Source organism: Syngnathoides biaculeatus, chromosome 18, assembly GCF_019802595.1.
Source record: "Syngnathoides biaculeatus isolate LvHL_M chromosome 18, ASM1980259v1, whole genome shotgun sequence".
NCBI lineage: Eukaryota > Metazoa > Chordata > Actinopteri > Syngnathiformes > Syngnathidae > Syngnathoides > Syngnathoides biaculeatus.
In genome coordinates, this window is record NC_084657.1 from 17,901,849 (window position 1) to 17,924,778 (window position 22,930).

Genomic DNA, 22,930 nt, shown 5'->3' on the forward strand with positions numbered 1-22,930 from the left:
GAATATCTTTCTGAAATATAATGTTCTTTTGAATAATTGCTGTGAGTAACAATTAAAATATTCAATTAAATGTAGCGTGCGATTTATTTTATTTACTCTTATCTGAAAATAATTTGAGCAAATACAGTATACATCAGTTTTGCTGACAGTGCTGCTTCCTTTGCAATTTGGGGCTGTCCCATAGAGTAGAACACGGATAAGGAGTGTTACCAGGTAAACAACACAATGTTAGTGAAATTCCAAAATAAATGACTCCAAGACAAGATCATTACAATTATGATATATTTCAAATCTAAAGAACATATGGGAAAGGGTTTTTTTTTTCAGCACAATGCCATCTGCTGGATGGGGGATGATGGTTTTTGGCTGTGCAGTAACAAAGTGACAAAAATGTCTATTTAGATAACGATAGAAGGTCTGCAGTATAATTTAATTGACTTCACCAAATGTTGATAAGGACTCGCTGAAATTCATCCACCCCCACAAGGACAGCCTCAATTATCTCCTTCTTCCCAGATTAAATCGATAAAAGATGAAAAGATACCTCGCGTGAAGGTTGGGCCACAGGGTGCTAACGAGACCCTGTCAAAGAGTTGGCGTGCCAACCGGAGCTGCTAACGGGTCGTGAGAAACCCTCGAGTCCCTGAAAAGGCAGAGAGCAAGAATAGTGACAAATCAAATGGGAGAACCGCACTTAGGTTAGTTCCTCACACTCTTTCTTACACAGCTTCATCAGAGAAGAGAGATTTCTTTTGGGCAGAATTCTCTCCAGTGACATCATCAAGGGCAAAAAAACGAACCTGGCTATGTGCGCTTACAGTGTTGCAAAAATGGCTTTGCTTTTAATTAAAAAAAAAAAGAAAAAGTCTACAAATGAAGCAATAAAGGTGTGTTTTGCTTGATGACTTTGTCAGATCCGTTTAAAATGTAGTCAGTGACAACAACTGTAAGTGGCCCTTTTACAATTCTGAATAACATTTTTACTACCACAGATAAAAACATTTAGACACTGCTTTCCAATCAGTGCTCTTCCAGCTAGATCATGATTTCCTGTCAAATTTACTGTAGCAGCGCATTGAACGCTGTCTTGTATTTCAATTTTGCCAACATTATCTCAAATCTCCATTTCTTTAATCTAAGAGAGAAACAAAACGCGCTCATTTGGACGTGAACATTTTTGTTGGACTGAAATGTAAGTTTGTAATCACGGGAAAAAGTCTTGTGATACTGTTATACTAACTGACTCAATTCAAAGCCCTATCGCAAACCATTGGTTCAAGACTAAAATTCTAGGTGTGAAATTTTGCGTAAATTTGGAATCTCCATGTGTCACTGGCGGGAGGAGACATGCCACGCCACCTTCTTGCGAAAAGTCAACTGTGATGCACTCTGACTTCTATCCACCATGGAAAACAAAAGGATGGATCGATGTCTTTCAGACAGATTTACACCAAAGCAAACCAACACTGTTCACAAGTGTGTTACTGAATAAAGATAAACATGTGAGTGACTCCAACATATGACACTTGACACGAATCACTGAGCACATCGAAAAGAGCACACATCTCTGCTCAGCACTTATGTGACTGCAGGCCACTATTCCCCCGCCCACCCCCACCCCCACTTCATATAAATGACACAATGCTGGCTGCCACATACAGCTCAGGAATGTCAATTTAGTGTGTAGCCCACTGTAAGATTGTGTGACACTAAACACATTATCGGCACGCATACAACGCGGTGTGATGGATGCGCGACGCAGAGGAGAGAGGGTGGCCCTCATCCCCTTTCCACTTATTCCTCCAAAAAGAAGAAAAATCAAAAAGCCTGTTCTCCGGGAGTGATTATTGGCTCATAACGTGCACATCTCTCAGGCAAATTACAGCCATCAATCTCCCTCAGTTTAGTCCGTCTCTCTTCGCTTCTTCATCAACTGGCCTGAGGTGGATGTGGGATTGGCTCATTCCCGATGACACGCAGAGTGTGGAAAAGTACCGTTGCGTGCGAATGTAAACTCTTAGTTACGAGAAGCAGTGTACCACCAGATGGTGCTGTCTATCTTTGCAATATTTATATTTAATACAGAGTGGAAATAAATTTCCATAGCTATCCATTTTATAGGCTGGTTGCCCTCATTAGAGTCAGGACTCCAACCTATTGCAGCCAAATTTGGCCAAGAGACAAAGGTCACAAGCCAATCACAGGGCACAAAAAGACAAACAACCATTGACAATAACAATCACACCTATGGACAATTCAGTCTTTAATCTAATGTTCAGGTTTTTGGAATGTGGGAGACAGCCTGAGTACACTGGGAGAACAACCGTAAGTACTATTAGAACGCATAAACTCCAGACATGAAGGCTGGGGGCGAGGCGCAAATCTTGAGGCAGACATGTTAACCACTAATACACTGCACTCATGGTTCATAACAAGTGACCACACAAATGTGGGGTGACTAGAACCAAGAATTCTGTTGATTTATGTTGCTGCGCTAGCTTGATAGTGCATTAAAACTTTACAATACACAGCACATGATTTGTGTTGGTGTCTTATAATGTTGCATTTGTAACATTTTTGCATGATGCAAGGTGGAATATAGCAGCGCTTCTCAACTGGTGGGTTGGGACCCAAAAATAGGGCATGGACTAATTTTGTGTGGGTTCCACACATCTATAGTAACAACAACAAAAAATCATGTGTACCCATTCAGATTTTTTGGGGGTACACTACAGAGATGTACTTAATTCCACATTCTCTAGCTACTAGTTTATTTTGTAAACAAATACAGTGCCGCTCAGTCGTTGGTTGGCGGACGGCCTCGCAAGTAATATTCCTTTGGCAGAATCTTTACCCCGGCCTTCAAAACTCTGAGGCAGATGTGATAACAAGCTGTCCACCGTGGCTGCCATAAACACATAATATCAAATCATTTTGTGAGAGCTTCAGCCCCCCTAAAAAAAATGCCTCGCGACGCTGGTGTGTATAACTATACAGTGCATACCCGAAATAATCATTACAGTGTTGGTTTTGGAAGCATTTTGGAGTCAGTGTAATTGAATGGCTGGATTTATATTGCAGGTCCTAGTGCTACCATTCCCATTCCTTTGCATACCTTATCCTATTTGTAATTATACTATATATACACTACATTTTAAGTGATGGCACCATATGGCTCATCACATTGACACATTTAGCGCAGATGGAAATTGTAACCCCGCAAGCGACAACAAGGAGTATTAAGTCAAAAATAATAAATCAACAATACCAATATTAATCGATAGTGTTTAGTTGGCTTGGGCTTTCTGTTACCACCCCGCTCATTTAAATGAGGGTATGTTCCATAATACTGTGTATCATTTACTGGCTGTCATTGGTGATTATTTTCCATATTTCATGGTCAACACAAATGTGACAATGACACAAATTGAAAATGTCTAAATACGGTCCAATTGCCAGCAGTTTTATTGACATTCAGTGTTTGGCTAAATTTAAGCTGTAAACGGACTACTTTATAAAATAGGGGGTCTGGGGGGGGGGCACTTTTTTCGGCAAAGGACTTTACTTTCTTGTGCTCATTGGAACTGCTGTCACATAAAATATTTACAGAAAAATGTGAAGGTTGCGTTCATATTATGTGACATAACCTATTGTGGACTGTCAGTTATGACGTGATTTTTTTTTGTCTGTTATTACAAAGACTGTTACGAGGAAAAAGAAAGCACCAAATTCTCCTCATTGTTGCGCGACACACGCGCACGTGTTGGACGCTCCTATCCACGTGCACGCGCTCAGAGGCGACTCGCGTCACTTGCAGATCAGACAGGGAAGAGGAGTGGGGGTGATGTTGGAAGGAAAGGGGTGCTTCTAAAGACGATACAGTAAAAAGTGAAAGAGTGAATATTTACGGCTTTATTATTATTATTTTATTATAATGATTATTATTCTAAAAAAATGGCTGCTGGAGTTGCTGGGCTGGATGGAGACACGGCTTCCCTTCATAACTAATCATTCACACTTTAACCCCCGTGTGAAAAAGGGGAGTGCGGGGTGCGGGTTGTGCGGGGGGGGGCAATGGAACCATGCGATGCAGTGCAGCGGATGCATGTATGCACGACTGACGAGCACCACTCGTCACTTTGCTGAAATGCAAATAAACGGAAAGCGACGCGTGACTCACAGGAACCCGGACGCTTATGGTGAATAAACCTCACAGTTGCACAATAAAATAAAATAAGCACAATCATAGTGTCGTTGTTTTTAATGTTCATGTGGAGCACATTAAGCGAGGATGATGATAGTAGTGCCATGCAGCGGGGTGGGGGTGGAGGGTGTTCGGGGAGGGGGGGGGGTGAAAATGTCCTCTGATTTGTAGATTAACTTGACGACTGCAAAAAAAATTATAGGATGGCTGGTTGGCGGACGAGCCCGTCCCCCCCCCCCCCCCATCCTCCCTTGCAGATGCACGCAGCTCGGCGCGCTCAGTGTGGAGTGGCGCGACTGCAGCGGCACATTCGCTCCTGCATCCACTTCTATTTCCACCACGAATACCGCCCCCCACCCCTCTCACACTCTCCTTATATTCCGCTTTTATTTTCCACGACGCGGAGAGAGAGATTCGTGGAGGATTTAATTTTGATTGCGTGAACAAAGCAAACAGGAGAAGCTCGTCACGTCGGCGGAAACTGGTGAGCTGCTGTCGCTTTCTCCACTTTCATTCGAATTGTTCTAGATGTTATTATATTTTAGGGCTGTCAACGTGCTTTTTTTTTTTTTGAGGGGCGTGTATAGATGTCAGTTCATTAGAGGGTCGGGGGTTAAGATGCCCTCCCCCCAAACACACACAAATAATAATAATAACAAATAGCATTCATTTTTGTGATATTCAGCTGCAATTGCAAAGAGATTACAGCAGCGGAAGTTAAACAGTGCTGCATACAGTATAAAATGGGCGGTCTCGCGTAATCTGACATGAAAAGCTAACATGCATCCTCCTTTACGTGTTGCAAAATGGAGATCACTTCTAATCTGGGGTGTGTTTTTTTTTTTTTTTTTTTTGGTGATTATTTCTTTATATTTTATAAGAGTTGACCGAAAGAAAGAGGAAGGGAGAGAGAGCCAGAGAGCGAGAAAGAGAGAGAGAGACCGAGAGAGAGAGACCGAGAGAGAGAGATAGAGAGAGAGAGAGAGAGAGAGAGAGAGAGAGAGAGAGAGAGAGAGACCTGCATACATATCGTCTCCAGCAGCCTCCAGCTAGAATTCGTCAGATGTGAGATCACACAGGATTTACTTTCTATCCCCCACCCACCCCATCATTTTTTTTATTACCAGTCTGGTTTAGGGAAGATATTCAAAGTTTGAGGAGGGGGTACAAGCTTCTATTCCGAGACCATCTGCTGTAAGTGCCTCATTTATTGCCTCCCTTTTGGATGCGAGAATATGTGAGTTGAGGGTTTTTTTTTTGTTTTTTTTTTTTTTTGGGGTGGTGGGGCAGTTAAAAGAGATGTCAAGGAGGAGCGTGAGGAGTTTGGAAGTCAGGCGTCGAAAAATATTTTAGGCAAGGCAGGAGGTGAATGGAGAAAGGAGAGAATTCAGCACCATAGCCAGCGCCCGGAACTGTGCGCGCGCCCGCGCGTCGCTTCATTACGCACAAACCGGATCGCCATGCATGGAGCAGGCTTGTAGTGATGCCAGTTGCATGCTAAATCTTCAACTCCGGCCCCCACGTAGATACATGTACATAATATTGTGGCGCCGTAAAAGAAGAGGGTGTATCTTTTGTGTGGATAACTTAGAAAGTGTGCCTTTTTTTTTTTTTTTTTTTTGGGGGGGGGGGAGGATTGTCCATTTTTTTATATAATCTGCATCAGCCTTAAAATCTTTGCCAGATAAAGGATTTACTTCTTTATTTATTTATTCATTTATTGATAAAAAGATATTTTGTAATGCAGATCTCATCTGATCTGATTTGAAAGTAATTCGTGCACAGCCATGAGAGCACATGCAGCCACTAAATCTTGTGTTTTTGTGTGTGCAGTGTGCATGCTTGCATCATTGATGACGCTCAACATCCCATTTTAATGACTGAGGAGGCAGCAAATGCTCTTATTTTATTTAGAGGGGAGAGGATAAGAGGAGGCTTGGGTGTGTGTGTGTGTGGGGGGGGGGGCTATCGAGGGTTTGATATTGCGGTGCGGAGTTCGCTCACATTGCAGGTTTAAGAAGAGGAAGGAGGCAGTGCACAGGTGTTACCACCTTCGGTCAGACATTTCGTTTTCAGATATCCTCGGATCGTGGCGACGATGCTTCCGTAGCAACACTGTCATCAATGTATGTGTGTGTTAATGATGCCTAAACCTCGCTGTGTTTGTGTGTCCCTCCGCTCTGACCTCCAGCAGTAAAAGGTCCTCATATTCAACAATGTGTGGACGGGGCAGCGTGGCCTCGCTGTGCCTGGGGGCTTGCTTGCTCGTAGCCAACATCGTCCTGGGTGCCAAAAGGTAAACACAAATCAACTCTGTTCCCGCCCAAAAATGTGCATAGATGGCTGTATTGCATTGTTTGTTGTATGTAACATGACAAAATGTATATCAAAATACAATTTTACGGTCTTATGTTCGCACGTTGTTTTATATTCTATTTTGTTGGTTCAGATCTGGTATAGTTATAAATGGGCTATTGCCACAAGACACCTCCATGCTTATTATTCCATAGGGATGATGACATAAGGTTTCAAAACAGCCACTAAACATGTCATCTCACTTTTGCATATTAATGCTGTGTGTATAATTGTACAGGGGTCATGATGAATGACACAACTGACTTAGTCTGTACAGTGTGGTGTAATTGTGGTCACATTTGGATGAGATAACAACAAAAAGACATTATTGGGCGATTATATCATAATCTGTCTCAACTGCTTGGATTATAGGGTGTAAAGCTCTCATAACAGCAATAGTAGTGGATCAATTACGTGATTACCAATCAGGCAAAGATACAGTTGAAATTCCTCATCTGATTTAACTACAAGGGACCTGAGCCCACCGTGTTGATGATCAATCAGGGCTTGCCTCGAATTATTCCCCAAAAGTGTCACAGAGGCGCAGTCGACTTGAACGTCAATTCATGTCGAGATGCCGCGGCCTCGCAAAACAAACAGCGTGTCCTCTTTAATGCAAAAGTGATGTCCTTGCATGATGATTTGAACTGATGATTTTAAGCACTGCTGTGTGTTGACACCACAAGTTTTTATTGTTTATACTTTAGAGGACATCTAATGTGAAGCTACAGAAGGCCTTCCCTGCATCATAATTATCAACTGGTCATATAATCCAATTTGCTTTCTGACGTCTCATACGGAGATTTGAGTTCACTGTTTTTTTTCTTCAATTAAATAATATTAATGAGAAGAATCTATGAGATTCACAATACAGTAGTATGTGAGTGAGAGAGACATCAATGTTGAGCAGCATTGTTGCTGTCTCGATGACCTGTAGATGGGGATGGTGCACAATGTTTTAGGAAGAAGTTGGCCCCCCTGGCTGATAAAGTGTAGGCTTCCCTGAGCATCCTTTCCGCCTTTATTCTTACCTGATGGTTTATTTATTTTCATCACATGCGACCCAGAGTGCAGTGAGTTTGGCACTTTCACGCATGAGCTGGGTTCTACGTAAATGCATGTGATAGTGGGATGGTGGTCTAAGTCATTTATAGAGGAGTGTTACGTACTTCATGCCGGATACTAATGACTATTATCTGGACAAACATGTTTCTTTAAAAGAACTATGGTAAACAGTCCACGCTGGATAAAAAAAGACAACATTGAAAGATCGTTTGTAGTAGATGTCCACAATGTATCCAACCGTAATTATACTACTCCATCTGTTTCTTTTTAAAACTGACAACAACAAAATATGTTCCATGATATTTATTTTACAGTGGAGTGTTTCATTAAAAAAAAAAAAAAAAAAAACATAAATGAGTGAGTTAATCTTCTCATAGTCATCTCTAAAAGTACAGCATTTGTAAGTGGATTTGTCTGGAATGCTTGTATACAAGCAAAGGCGTGTGAATGTAGTCAAAAAACTATATGACAAACACATACAGTACTTATTTACAAGGAGTTTATGTTTCTCTCAGTTTGACATCATGGGTAGAAACAACATGCTTACGCAAAGATGGCAATGCCCTCCAATCATTCTACTTCACATTGGAACTGGCTGAATATGTGATTGAACAACAACAAAGATGATCGTCTTGGTTGTCTTGTGAGTCTAAATGGTGCACTTTTGGTCTCAAGCATAAAAGAGAGTTGTGGGGGTTGATGGAGATACTTAAAAACAGGCAGTTATGACAATTTAATTTGTATAATGACACACTTAAGAGTACATGGTGTCTAGCAATATCCTTTTTGTTGCTGTTTTGCTTATAAATGAAAATTTTGATGGAGTGGAGTCCCGAGATTTACATTAGACAGCTATGGTAAAATTATGATCTTTCATTAAATAAAAATCTCAACTTCATCAACTAACGAGACTGTTGTGTGCTAATGTTGAGAGAAGTACAGAACTTTGGTAGTGACAATGATTTTTAATTTCTTAACCAACCACATTTTACAAAGTGAGAGACTCTACATAAGGCAAAGGGAAAAAGATCACCGACGCAGCACACCTCACACGCAAAAATATCTCTACCAATAATTGAGGGTCTCTTTGTGCAGAACTTAATTTTGCTGTAGTACCTGGACTGACCTGTGAGAGGCTGCACAGTGTGGCAGGGCAACAAGACTGCCCAAAATACGAAGTGGAAGAAAGAGTAGTAGCAGAAGAACAAGTAGAAGAAACTAGGCCGTTAACCTGTTCTTGACTCTGCTGTGGGAGGTCACTCTTCTACTTCTTACTTTTTTATCGTCATCAAGGACGTAGGACACACGATATCCAAACACTCAACACTACCAGTCGTTTGTTTCCTTTGCCTTTGTTTCCATTCCGTTTCATGTCACAATCATGGAGTCTTTGTCTCAGTCTGACCACTTGGTGACAACATGAGATTTGCGACGATAATATTAAACAGTTTTAACATTTACAATTGTCAACCCTAGCCATTTTTTGGGCAGATCATGGATGAAAGAAAATCACTACAAACACAATCCACAGTAAAATAAATGAAAATTATATTTATAATTAATTATATTGTATATATTCGTCTTTAGACACAAAATTTTAACGTGATGCAAATAAAATGATGATGTGTGTTCAGTAATAATGAAGAATATAATGTATCGGCAAATTTAACTGAACACAGTGATGAGCGTATGCTAGTAAAGTGACATAAAGTTGAGGTATAAACATTGCTCAATCGAATTTCTCCGTGTTTTATGGAGCATCCCATGAGGAGTTAAGGCAGAGCATGTCAAATTTCTAAATGGAAACCGAATGAAAAAAGCCCCAGCAGAACCATTCAGGTTGTTAGTGTTGTGGGACCACACTGGCATCTGTTCAAGAATATCAATGGAGACAAGGGGTTGAGGTGAATTATAGCCCAATTTAGGGTTTTGTATGTCTCAGTTAGGATTGTATGAAATTGGATAGCAGAATACATCCTCATTGTTTTTTTGTTTTTTTTTCCAGTTTAAAGCATCGTTTTCCCATTCTGGAAGCGAACGATAACAATTTCTGGGGGACTGGGGGCTGCCGAGCAGCGCCTTAACCCTTTATACAAATCCACGTGTGACTGGGTGACAGCATCTGTATTTAGAAAGCAAAATGTCCTGCAGCCCGCCCTCAATCAGCTCCAATCCCTCAGCTTCGACGCTGAGCCGTGTCTCGCTTCTCCCCTCTGTCTCGCTCACCTTTTCCTGACCTTCTCCCACTCCCCTTACCACCTCATCTACAGCTGCATTCTTCCCTTCTTTTATGCTTTCTTCTCCACCCCCCCCTTTTTGCTTTCTTACACGTTCCTCCACATGCCACTTTCCCGCCCACAGCCGCCATCCTTTCCCACTTCCCTTCTGTTGCGGCGAACTCATCACGATGACCTCTCCCTCTCCTTGGAGCTATTGGGCAAGAAGAGCTTGTTTCCAAACATTGGCTGTTTATTTAGCGGGACACAAAGTTTTGCCATTGGCATAAAAAAAGGGAGCTTATGATTGCTTTGCTGCATTGCTAGAGCCCTCTCGCTTGTTATCAGTGCACAAATAATGCGGATGGATGTGAGCACTGTACACAAATGCATCGATTCAGGTGTTGTATATATGTAAATGCATGCATGCAAACATTTTAAGTGCTCCTGGCTGTGACCGCACGTGTAAATATCTGAAATATTCATACACAATTGTCACGGGTGAGTGTTTTGGCTTGAAGCATTTTGTTTCATGTTCAAACCCTGCGCATCCAGCAGCGCCTCAGTGGCCTGAAAGACCATATTAAGGTATTAATAATGGATTGCAATTTCTCTATGATTATGCCTACGTGTGCATGGGTTGTGCATTCCCATAAAAAAGGCTTTAATGCTTGCACATGTCTCTACTAAACCACACAAAGCCAATATGGAATCACTTCTTGGGGTAATATGTTTAATGTCATTATTTGGTAGTAAAGTATCATCTGAAATCATTTTTTCCACTTATAGTTTTGACAACAGTTAAGCAAATGAAAAAAGAAAATGAACGAATATTGAGAAGCTTAAATAGAGTGCATTAGTTTATCACATGCAAACAAACATGAACACCTTTAATGTGAGGTACGACTGACTCAATGTTGTTGGTTGAAAATTCTGTGAAGCCAAAACTCATGTTTTTGTATTCAGCATATGAGAGCATACAGACAAAACAATAAAGTACATATTGTTATTTGCAGAATGATTTTTGCTCATGTTAGCAGTCATCTCCTTTTATCTCTTCGCACAACAAATAAGTTGACAAAATAATTACACATCTGCAAAGCTTTCAACAAGACCTTTAATGTAAGTAGGGCTGAATATATATTTTTTACCTTTTTACCATCGACGTCCATACAAAATGTGGTCATTTTGTCATCAAGCGAGAGAATAATGAACATCTCCACAAAGTCTTTCCCATGACATATTATTTGATTTGTTGCTCAATAATTTTCATTCTAGCTACTAGTGAAATTAGATTTTTTTTTTTATTATTTTTGCCCCCCAAAAAATTGGGTAGGGGTGATTATTCTATTATAAGGGCACGTAATAAGCAATTACTGACTTTCTTATTAGGGCTAGGGCTTGAATCGACTCGTCGACAATGACCTTATTACATTGCAAAGACGATTTGAGCATGAGGTCAATTAATCACCAGGCTACATGTACGGCTCACTGAAATCATCAGGTGGTGGGGTCGTGCAGAAAATACCTGTGCCTCAAGCATCTGGGAATATTTTACTAAAAAAAAAAAAAAAAAAAAAAAAAAAAAACATGAAACGTGGTTGATCAATGACCTCTATTTTAAAAATGTTAACCTTCCCAACTTGCATTTCTGTATATCACCAGCCTTCACCTTCACCTCGCAATCCTCTTCTTGCTTCTCCATCTTCCAAATTACTCATCCAACCACACATCATAAATGCCGACAGAATCTTACAGACAGATGAATACTAAAATAAAATTGTTGTAACAATCCATGGAACGCAACTGCTGGTTATTGTGTACTGTCGCAATTAGGGACTCTGCGGCTGTATTACATGAATTGGTGATTTAGTGTTTGACATGTTTAGACTGTCTGTCAGTGCATGAAGGTATCCGAAAAACAATCTGATTGTTACCTCACTAAGACCTTTCTTATGATTTACAGCATAATTTGACTTGTTGCACGTTGATTTTCAACCTTGTTACTCATGAACTCTGATTCAGAGACCTTTTCTCGCCCAAAAAGCACATTTTTCACATCACTAGCATTATCACGTTAAGGCAACGAAAGATATCAAAGAACTTTACCAAGCCCTCATTTTTGTATGTACTTAGTTATTAGACATTAATTTTACACCTCCACCTCGACAGCTTTTGTGCTGTAGCCTTGTACTTTGACCTTCAACTTAATCTCTTTAAAAGAGTGCCAAATTCAAATAACCTATTTAGTGAATGTGAATTGTTATTGTGCTTTGAACCCATAAACACGCACACACAACGCAATCAGGACAATTGCTTTTACACTTGTCTTTCACTTTTGTTGAGTTTTCTGAACAGTGAGTCACTAGCTATTGTGCAAATCTTCATGATCACAAATGCCTCTGTAAATGCAGACATCCTCCTCATTGTTTGTCAAACACAAACACATGAGTCATATTTCGAGCCTCTTTTTTTAACCATTCTTCAGGACTTTTATTTTTTTTATTTCTTGCCACGACGGTTGCGCTCTCTTTGGGCGGGACTTGACATGCTCTTTCCTATTTTTTGGCAGCGCTGGGCAGGACAGCGAGCACAACACTACAGTGTTTACCAAGATCCTAGACAGCCTTCTGGATGGCTATGACAACCGCCTGAGGCCAGGACTAGGAGGTCAGTAACCAACATAGCACACCACGAACAATGTTGGCTTATTGTGACGGATATGGAAATAACCCAAAGGTAACAGTGGCACATGCAATGTGACTACAGGGTTTAGAATCAGCATCGCCATAATGCATTCCGTTTTCAGCACTTCTCAGAACAGATTAGCAAGATTATTCAGGACAATTGCAAAGAAACGTCCTATTTTAGAATACTTAATTTATTAATTGTAGTTTTGTCTAATTTTTTTGTATTCCTTCTTTCATTTATATGTTGTGTTTGTTTTATAGTGTATGAGAATTTAAGTAACGGTCGGGTGTGGAGTAAAATTGGATAGGATTGCGGGTCATTCTTCGCGATGCCAGTTACCAGTTGACGATTTTCACTCATGCTCAAACTTGTTCATAAATGGGTGAATTTCCACTTCCTCGGGACATGAATGGGTTGTTCTCCACCATATGAGTGGCTCACCATGTGGGCCTTTTTTCTTGGGGTTGGTTAAAGGACCAAGTGTACATTATCAAACCCCTGCAGTTTAATGCTACCATAAAATAAGAAACTTCACTGGTACACAGGCTATCCATTAGCATCTATTGTATATGGTGATGTCGTTACCTTTCAAGCAATGGATAGTCATAACACAATTGGTGCTGCAACACATGAAAATAAACTATGTATCAACATGCTCAGGTACATATTCTTTATCCTCTGCAAAGAATCACAAATATTATTGCCAAACCAAGAAGCCCAAAGATAAGCTGAGCCTCCAGTACAGCATATCTTTCTGGTTGCCAGAACAGATTAATGGCATTTCTATTCATTTCAAAAGGGAAGGATGATTTGATGTATGATTTTTTTTTTTTTTTTGAGCTACAAAAATTATCAAGGAATAAATTAAAGGAACCACTATACTTGTTTGTCATCCGACATTGACAGTTGTTGCTGGTGTTGTGACACAGTATTGATATTTTGTCCCACATTTAATGACTGTATTATATTCACTTCATGAAGACCTGGACCATTTTGAGTACTTGTAATAAAAAAAGCTATTTTATCGTGCAGAAACAAGGGAACTATAATGTGTGAAATGTTTCGTGAAGGACACAGAAGTTTGCGTTGCTGCGATACAGAAGGCAGGGGGGGGGATGATTGCTTTGAAATTCATACTGTTAAGAAAAATGAGTTTGGAATCAAGAGGGACAGGAGAGGGGGAAAAAAATTCCCAAAGCAAAGCCCATCAAATGTTATTGGAGCAGAGTGGCTTATTTGCAGCACTGTGCAAATTTATGAGGAGATTGAACTGTGCACCTAATGGAGCTGACACTGAAGCCAATACTCGCAGAAATGCTTATTGACATCCAAAATGGGCTTTTTTTATGGTGCTCTTTCGGTGTGTTGAATGATTTGAGGGCCCAAGCCAGGTGGTCCTGCATTAACAGGTAGTCAGGAAGTGGGGGCTAATGAATGCCACTCATAGTCACTCACCCTGACAATTTCCTGCTTCAACAGAGCGTGTAACTGAAGTCAAGACTGACATTTTCGTGACTAGTATCGGCCCAGTTTCGGACCATGACATGGTAAGTCTCCCCAGCCCCCACTCCCCACCCCACCGCCTGTGTAAATGTCACCAGCGTTCCCTTTCTCCACTCCATCCACATCATCTTCATTGCCATTTGTAGACACAGGAGTGGTCTCCAAGCACTAAGAGAGATGTTTTCATGCCACGATTCATTTCATTAATCTGTCCTGTATTAATAAAACTGTCTAGTATGATGTGCGTTAGCTTGCTTCCAGTAACTAATCCTACTCGGCATGAATGCCACCCTCACGCCAACGGCATATGATGATCAGGACCACTAATGTTCAACTGTGCAATGTGTAATTTAGTAGCTTGCATGGGTCAAAACATACAAATGTTGAAGTATGTCTAGACAAATCTCTCAACCTTATTTTAAATCGGTGCTTATTTTAAAAGGGTCTCGGGAGGCTTTTGTAGGAAATTGTACAAAATGATAGCCACTATATTCTAATTGACCTTGAGTATTTAAAGCAGTGTGAGCATGTGAAACAAGCTGTGACAATCGCACAGAAGTAACCTTCGGCACACCAAAGGAAAAATCCATACAAACAAGGAAAAAACTCCTTATTTCTTCATAAAACATGATGTTGATAAAAAGAGTTCAGTGCATTTTATATATTTGTATTACCATATTTTCCGCACCATAAGGAGCACTGGATAGTAAAGCACAATTTCAATTACAGGGTCTGTTTCTATTCTTAACACATACATAATGGACGCCGTATTATACGGTGCATGCTAAAACATCCGGTCTACAAAAAAAAAAAAAAGTAACAGATGCCAAACTGAGTTTAATTGAACTTTATTCTACTATTTAAAATGACACATTTTCTGTTCAGTCTATTTTTTTTTTAGAAGGGTTAAGGTTAGTAGGATTTGCTGAACCACAGTAGTCTTTGAAGTGATAGAGAGATGACACTTTTTCATAAAACGAAAGCACAAAGCCAAACCTCCTTGAAAGTGTTTCATCTTCATGCCTTGTGCTATCCTTATTACCTTTAGTCAAATGGTGACTACAGAGACTTTGTCCCAGCTCTTCTGTGCTTAATAATCTATTGTTCAAGCCTTTAACTGTGGCCACCTTGTTTTGTCCGCATCGAAACTCTGTTTCGTCTTCTTAACTTTGGCGCAGTTCATTTTCTTGCTTCCTCCACTTCTGAACCATATATTCATTGATGTTGAATTATTTCACTACTGCTATATTACCATTGACAACCGTGTAAGTGATAGCTTGCAGTTTCAATTTCGCAAATTTAAGCATGTCTCTTCGCTGATGCAATTTTCGGGAGTCTTTTAACAAATGTTCTACAGCATACCGGTAGTATACCTACCGGAGGTGCAGTGGAGGTAAGCGTCCCTACTGTATATACGAGTATTACGGAACGTTTTCTGATTGGTTTAAGGGTGGCAACGTAAGTAGTGTACGTTTTACATAATGTTTGATTGGTTTCTCGCTGCCCACATACACAGTGTCCGTGTCACGTCATTCTCAGTGGGAAATGGCCCAACAGTCAATCAAGCAGAGCACTTATCAAATTCAGATAACATTTGACTACTTATAGTTTGAAACATATGGTAAATCAATTTCAGAAATAGGAGCCATGGTGATGAGCTCAAACCGGGCCTCATCTGTGTTGATGTTTGCACGTTGTCACTGTGCCTGCGTCTGTTTTGTCTGGGTATTCTGGTTTTCTCCCACACTCCAAAAACCTGCACGATAGGTTAATCAAATAATCTGAATTGTATGTAGGTAGGAATGTTAGTGTGAATAGTTGTTTGTTTATATGTGCTCTGTGATTGACTGGCAACCAGTTCATGGTGTATTACGGTCGCACTTTGCTAGAATAGGCTCCAGCATACGCAGGACCCAAATGAGGAGTTTCCACGTGTGCTGGAAACCAATTAACCTCATCCAAATGCTTCTTTTGTACGTGTCTGCTAAGAGCACCGACAATTGTATTACTTTTGACATCGTCCCTGTTAATTGCGCAGGCTGACATGCAAGCCAGAAGGAACATCAGAGGGACATTTCCTCACGTTTCCCTCCTCCATTACCTTGAATCCCTCTCACAAATTCTCAGTAATTATCTTACTGAGGCTGAGTGGCTAGAAGAGGGGCTACCCTGTAATTTTCACATGCCAACTTTACTGTGCAGTTACATGGAATCATTAAAATCTGCTCTTAGCTACAAGTCACAAGCATGCTTCAAAATCTTGTGTGGCACTTCCTTTTTGTGTTAACTCCAATTTGGATAGCTAGGAAAATTGGCTCTCTCGTGATCATTGTCCAACCTAACAATGTACCCAATAACCAAAAGGTGAATGATGCTTAATTTGTCACGGGCTGTATTCTACTGGACACATCATGGTTATTAAGGGAAACTAAAGAACATTTTTCAGTGAAAGAGAGATGAATGACTACACTCCAGCAAGGCAGTCATTCTCTTATAAACCCCACAAGGCACAGAACCATGCACCTCCACACAATGCATCCTGGTTACTGTAAAGCCATTAACACAAAGAGACAGCTACCAGCAGGGAAAGTAGGCTGAGGCTGCCATAGGAAAGTCAGAGTCAAACTGAGAGCTTGTCAAAGGGTAAAGATGCTGAACAAAAAGACGACTCTACTCCTTTCTACTCCATGAAGGTAGAAATCTACAGGGACTGGTGTCAACCTTATGGCCATTTACCCCATTGCAGGAATACACCATAGATGTATTCTTCAGACAGAGCTGGAAGGATGAGAGGTTAAAGTTCAAGGGTCCTATGGCCGTGCTGCGTCTCAACAACCTGATGGCCAGTAAGATCTGGACGCCTGACACGTTCTTCCATAATGGCAAGAAGTCTGTGGCGCACAACATGACCATGCCCAACAAACTGCTGCGCATTACTGAGGAAGGCACCCTCCTCTACACCATGAGGTACGCTGTCAAATTTTACTTGTGCGATAAAGAACTAGAATAAATGTGTGTTTCATTTAAAAACTGAATCAAGTGCTCATACTGGATCTGCCGGTAACGTTTGTTACAGATGTAAATAAGTAAGGTTACTGTGGAGTTGTTCACTTTGTGATTCCTAAACATTGCATCTAACTGTAAATTAAGAAACAGTTATTATTTCATGATCTCAATCTGCATTTTTATGATTGGAATGTTCAAAGAAATAAATGTCTGTGATTTAAATCAATATTATTTTTTTTAAATCAATAACTTATACGTGCGAGGTGTTCGTTCACTAATAGCGGCACTGTCTTCGTCAAGTTACGCATTTCTTCTAGGCGAGACCAGAATTATGTTTTTGGCCAAATGTTAAATAGAAAGAACATCATTTGGTCAAAATTGGTTTTTTACTACTTTTTCATTTGAATGTAATGAGTCCTCTTTGAGGGCAGCTTGGTGTTGTGGTGGTTATTATCTGCCTCATAGATCTTAGGTTTGAGGTTCGAATCTTGGCTTTCTATTTGAGGTTTACATGTTCTCGGTGAGAACTCGATCTTCCTCCCGAGTCAAAAAAACAAGCATGGTCTGTTAATTGAAGAGAAACGTCTGATTTGTTACACTATACAGATTGGTTAAACCAAGTCATGACTTGACTCAACCTGCTGGAAAGGTATTTGTGACTCACTTTTGGCACAGTAATTAGGGAGTTGTTTCAAACTTAAAGGTGAAGATGTACTTGCAACGTCACACATAGTGACTTACTCACACCTCTGCACTGATTATAGGTCGGCTCAGCTCATTCACCCCTCCATTTACAGAAGAAAAGTAACCATTCACAGGTGATTCTGGATATTGGGTGAAAACCAGCCACCCAAGCACCTGCCCTCTAGGAATTCTGTTGTTCAATGAAATTTCTAAATTGTCCATAGGTGTGAATGTGAGTGTGAATGTTTGTTAGGCTACAATGTCATTGGCTGGTCAGCAGGTTTACCCGACCTCATGTCCAATGTCACCTTAGATAGGCTCAAGATCAACCAAAATCCTAGTGAGGACTGGCACAAAAGGAAAAAAAAAGATGGATGTATACTATAGTTTGATTTAGTGAATAGGTAGTGACTAAATGATTAAGATTATTTGCATTGTGCTGTTTTGACAATATGAATGCAATCTCTCTTTGTAATGTTGGTGAAAGTTCATACAGTGTATGGAGTAGCATATTGCATTATAGTCCATGGTGCACTTGGCGAGGATTGTGAGACATTTATTTAGAATGTTTACTGGCAGGGGGAGGAGGAGGCCGTGTTGCTGTCACAGATGAGCGAGATGAGGGGACGGATGGAAGATTAGTGTGTCACGGGTGGCCTGACGTGCTGTTTTTCTGAAAGCTGTCAGAAAAGAAAAGCTCAGGGGGAAAAAAAAAGAACCTTTCTGAGGTCTAAGACAGAGATGCAGTTTGACAGCGATTACCTCCAATAGACTGGAAATAAACAAAAAGATTACACCACATGTTTGCAGAATGTGTTCCTGTTTCTTTTAATCATCTGTTCATGTCTGCATGATGGCTTTAGGCTGACTGTGAGAGCAGAATGCCCCATGCACCTTGAAGACTTCCCAATGGACGCCCATGCCTGCCCACTCAAGTTTGGCAGCTGTAAGTCCCCTGCGGAGGCTACACAACATCAGCATACACACAACAGACCTGTTAGATGAAAATCTAGTAGAGTTATGTACAAAAAGTGATGCACTGTCACGCTTCAATTCTTCCAATGATGATGGCTCTTTGTACATTGAAGTATACAGTAGCATAACAGAGAGAGAGGGGGGGGCAAGAGAGAGCAAGAGAGAGTGAGATATTCAGGCTTTTCAAACCTTTTTCTGCAAAACTTTGTCAAAATGTTACCACGCGCCAAGGAAGAAATGTTGAAGAACTTTTAATCAAAATTCAGATCAAGGCGCAGATTCTGTACAGGGAAAGTTGTGCTCTCATTGAAAATTGTTTGTGTGTATAATGATAATGTAAAACCTTGCTAATCTGATTTCTACTAAACATTGTGAAGGTCTGGTGAATTGGCCAAATAAGCTAAAAATGTGGCTGTGATGCTAAGAAAGTTATGCTTTGTCCAATTTCCACACAAACCTTTTGATGGGCAGGAGTCTTAACAAAGATTATCAAATGAAATTGTAGGGTGTATCTAAATATTAAAATCCCAACAATGAAAGATTTTACTTTTTCTGCATGTAACATAATTTACCTTATAAGAATGTATGAATCTTAAACAAAATAAATGTATATATATTGTGGATTGTGTTTTGATAAAATGTACTTTTTTGGAGAATGTCAGTGATTTGGGTTTCCACAGAATCAAAGTACATATGAGAGAAATGTTGATATCGTTGTCAAAAAGTAGTGTTGTGTTAAAAAGTGTGTAACCATACAACTGTATTCCAATGGTTTTATAGCCATAAAACTTCAAAGAAGCCTGATCTCATCTGATAGTTAAGCAGAGTAGGGGATGGAAAATTGGAAAATGTCAAAATACCATCTGTTCTAAGCGCCAAACGTAGTGTAGTGGTTCATATAGCCTAGTCATGCAGCTGGTCACCTATTCAGAACGTAGAATGTCAGTTGGGATATCTACTAAAGTTGAAGTGTTCAACATTTCTGGTGGAGAGTCCCCATATTTGTGGATCTGGTGTGAGTATCACTTGGGGCGGTGGTCACATGGGAGTACTGTGCTGGAAGGGATGACTGGTGAGTGACCGGTTTTGCGTAACGACAGGTAAGTCACCAGACATGTGAAGAGCACCAAAAGAGCACAAAAATCAGCTTTCTCCCAATCTGACATTGTCACAGCTATGAACATAGTATCAGCAGCATAACCAAGGTTTTCCTAGCTTTTTGCATTCTAGAAGTCACATATCTGTGCATATCTGATCGCAAGACATTTTTTAAAAGGGAGCACAGTCAGAGTCACGCTCTTCGCAAAAGGCACAGGCTGATAAGTATCGGGTGTTTTTAGCAGCTCGGAAGCACCAGATTTGTGGAAACTGCCTTTGAAAAAAGCTATGAATATAGGGACTCTCTACAAATTTAGAACAGATGAAGCTTTTTGGATTAAAGATGAAATCTTAGAAGAAAAAGACCAAGTGCCTTCTTTTGAGGTTTTCCGGATGACCTAGTTGACTGGAAATCGCTTTGAACATCAGCTGGGATAGACTCCAAATTCGTGCCTTGATCTTGAGCAGGATAACGGGTATAGAAAATGGATAGATGAATCATGATCTCATGTTACCCATACACTCACACCTCACGCAACTGGAAGCATGAGCAATAAGGGACAAGAAGACGTTAGCAGATGTACTCCCAGAGGAAGTGTCGGCTAAGGACCTTCTGGTCTCCTTCGACCTTGCCCGTCCATGCAAGTCCCTGCCAGACACTGGCAGGCAAGTGATGTGAGGACCTGTGTTTATCCAAGGCAGTGCTCTTTGAAAAATTTCCCGAGTGTCACACCAGCTGCTCACTGCTGACAGCAATATCGGCCTACAACTTGCATCCTGCTTGAAGACAACATAAGCACTGGAATGATAGAGGTTGGAGACAAGAATAGCCAATGAGAGAAAGGCTGCAAGCTTCCTGCTGCCATTTGTCAGATAGCTGTGCAGCGTGAGCGAGAGGACCCGTCCTCGGTCGACACCCGTACACCCACCAACCCCCACCTCCTCTTTAAATTGAATCCACTTCCTAAATATTTCAGTGTTTAGCTCTCTGCCTTCTGCTGCACTCTGCAGCGGGACCATCCTTTCCTCAGCAGTGGTCGAGCCACACTGCAGTCTTGACAGGTTGCCTGGCCAGAGGCAAGAAAACACTGACTTGGCTCTTTTAAGGTCACGCAGTCCTGTTGGGATGGTGTATGTTTGTGTTCCTTTCAAGTTGGATGACGAAGTTATGTGACATAACATCAAAAAAAAAAAAAAAATCAACACATTTTAGATGCTAATTCCATGCTTGTTTTTTTTGTCCCCACTTAGATGCTTACACCCAAGCAGAGGTGGTGTATGTGTGGACCAAAGGTGCCGACCAATCCGTAGTGGTGGCAGACGATGGTTCAAGGTTAAACCAGTATGATCTGATGGGTCAGAGTGTGGATTCTGGAGTGGTGCAGTCCAGTACAGGTATGTTAGGCTGCATACACAATTTGTGATCTCTGATTTAATTGTGGTTCAAGGGTGAAAGATATCATTTGACACCATTTGTAAGCCCGGTTCTCTTGAGCTCATATCCAAACCCATGCTTTGAATCATTGTTAACATGACAGGGAAAGTAGATTAAAAATATTTAACAGTATAGAGTTGCCCCTGCATCAGAAAGACAGTCCCTTTAGGTTTGCCTGAAGCTTCGTATGGCATTGATCTTAAATGACAAAAATAGCACGGTAAAGAAACACCAACACAATAAGTAGTCAGCATTTACATAAGAAAAATTTGACTTTTACTGTGTTTTTTACCTTTTCATCTTCTTGTCAGCTGATGGAAATGCCAGTGTGAACGTTATGTGAGAAAATGTGCACATTATGGATAAAAGTGACCAATTTTTCACTGCCATACTCTGACATGGGAACATCTGTCTTCCTTATTTGCCATCACTGCTCAAACAATGTTTTAAGGGGTACTGAAAATGAAACAATTTGATGGCTGTGTCACTCTCAAAACCATTCATTTGTCACTATCCAGAAATTACAGGGCATGTCCTAGATTTGGAATTTCCCTAATGGCCGTTGCATTGCGTTTTACACCACTTCTTTTTTGGTTCATTTGATACTGGAAAAAATTAGTCACAGCCAAAATGGGTGACCTGTATGCCGGATAGGTTGGAGTGATTGAGACCCCTCCATAATCCCCGACCACCACCAACCCCCCCCCCCCCCCCCCCCCCCATGACTCTCCGGTGAGACAGAGGCTGCCAGTGGTTACTCTCATGTTTTGTTTGTACTATGTTTGGATGCTTTCGGCAAACAAATCATGTTTTTTTCCCATAAAAACGTAGCTAATCGTAGGTGATATGACAACACATTTCTACAGTATTTAAATTTTTACTTAAATGTGGTTATGTTAATGAATTATTTTACAAGCAAGTGGATTTTCAAAACAAGAACCATATCATTTTAAAACTAAATCTAAGGCAAAATACCTGAAATAGAAGGTTTGAAAGTCAAAGCTTTACGGATTTCCCCTTTTTTGGGGCTCGTGTCACATTTTGTATCTTTCAACTACCTTTCAGTTACTATTTGAAGAAGACATCATGTGATGTTTTTTTCTCCAAGGGACAAGAAACATAACACAGGTGGAAGCCTCGACCACAGTGTAAATTTGACTACCTTAGACGCCATACGTTTGTAGAGGAAGAAATTATTTGAATGCACAACGCTGCAACAGCTGCACAACGAGAAATGTCACACGTCCTCCATGTGCTCATGTGCAGAAGGCAATGAGATCGTCCTTTACATGTTCATGTCTATTCGGCAGGAGAGTACGTGGTGATGACGACCCACTTCCACCTGAAGAGGAAAATCGGCTACTTTGTGATCCAGACATATTTGCCCTGCATCATGACAGTCATCCTCTCGCAGGTGTCTTTCTGGCTCAACAGAGAGTCTGTCCCTGCCAGGACTGTCTTTGGTGAGTACTCTGACCCCTTCAACGTCCATTCATCCATGTGGAGGACCAAATGAAGGAATTTCTGCATGTTGACATTACTGGGAAATAGGTGCTCAGAAATGGCTGGTGAGTGGTGACTTCCTGGAGTCGCTGATGGTTGCCTGGCAACACACTTCTATCACTAGTCGTCATCTGACTTCCAGCACTGAAGCTAATCAGCATGTTCTCTGCATATTCACTGCATATCTCACATGTC

General features: G+C 40.8%; 1 protein-coding gene across 1 annotated transcript in view; it reads left to right on the forward strand.

Moving 5' to 3' along the window:
• The first annotated feature begins 6,420 nt into the window (after nt 1–6,420).
• The window catches only part of gabra1 (gamma-aminobutyric acid type A receptor subunit alpha1), a 31,905-nt gene continuing 15,395 nt past the window's right edge, over nt 6,421–22,930 (forward strand). The window contains exons 1-7 of the mRNA XM_061804344.1: nt 6,421–6,500; nt 12,413–12,510; nt 14,011–14,078; nt 16,781–17,001; nt 18,588–18,670; nt 21,049–21,192; nt 22,543–22,695. Coding sequence (XP_061660328.1) covers nt 6,421–6,500; nt 12,413–12,510; nt 14,011–14,078; nt 16,781–17,001; nt 18,588–18,670; nt 21,049–21,192; nt 22,543–22,695 — 847 coding nt within the window. The remainder of the gene's footprint in view (nt 6,501–12,412; nt 12,511–14,010; nt 14,079–16,780; nt 17,002–18,587; nt 18,671–21,048; nt 21,193–22,542; nt 22,696–22,930) is intronic.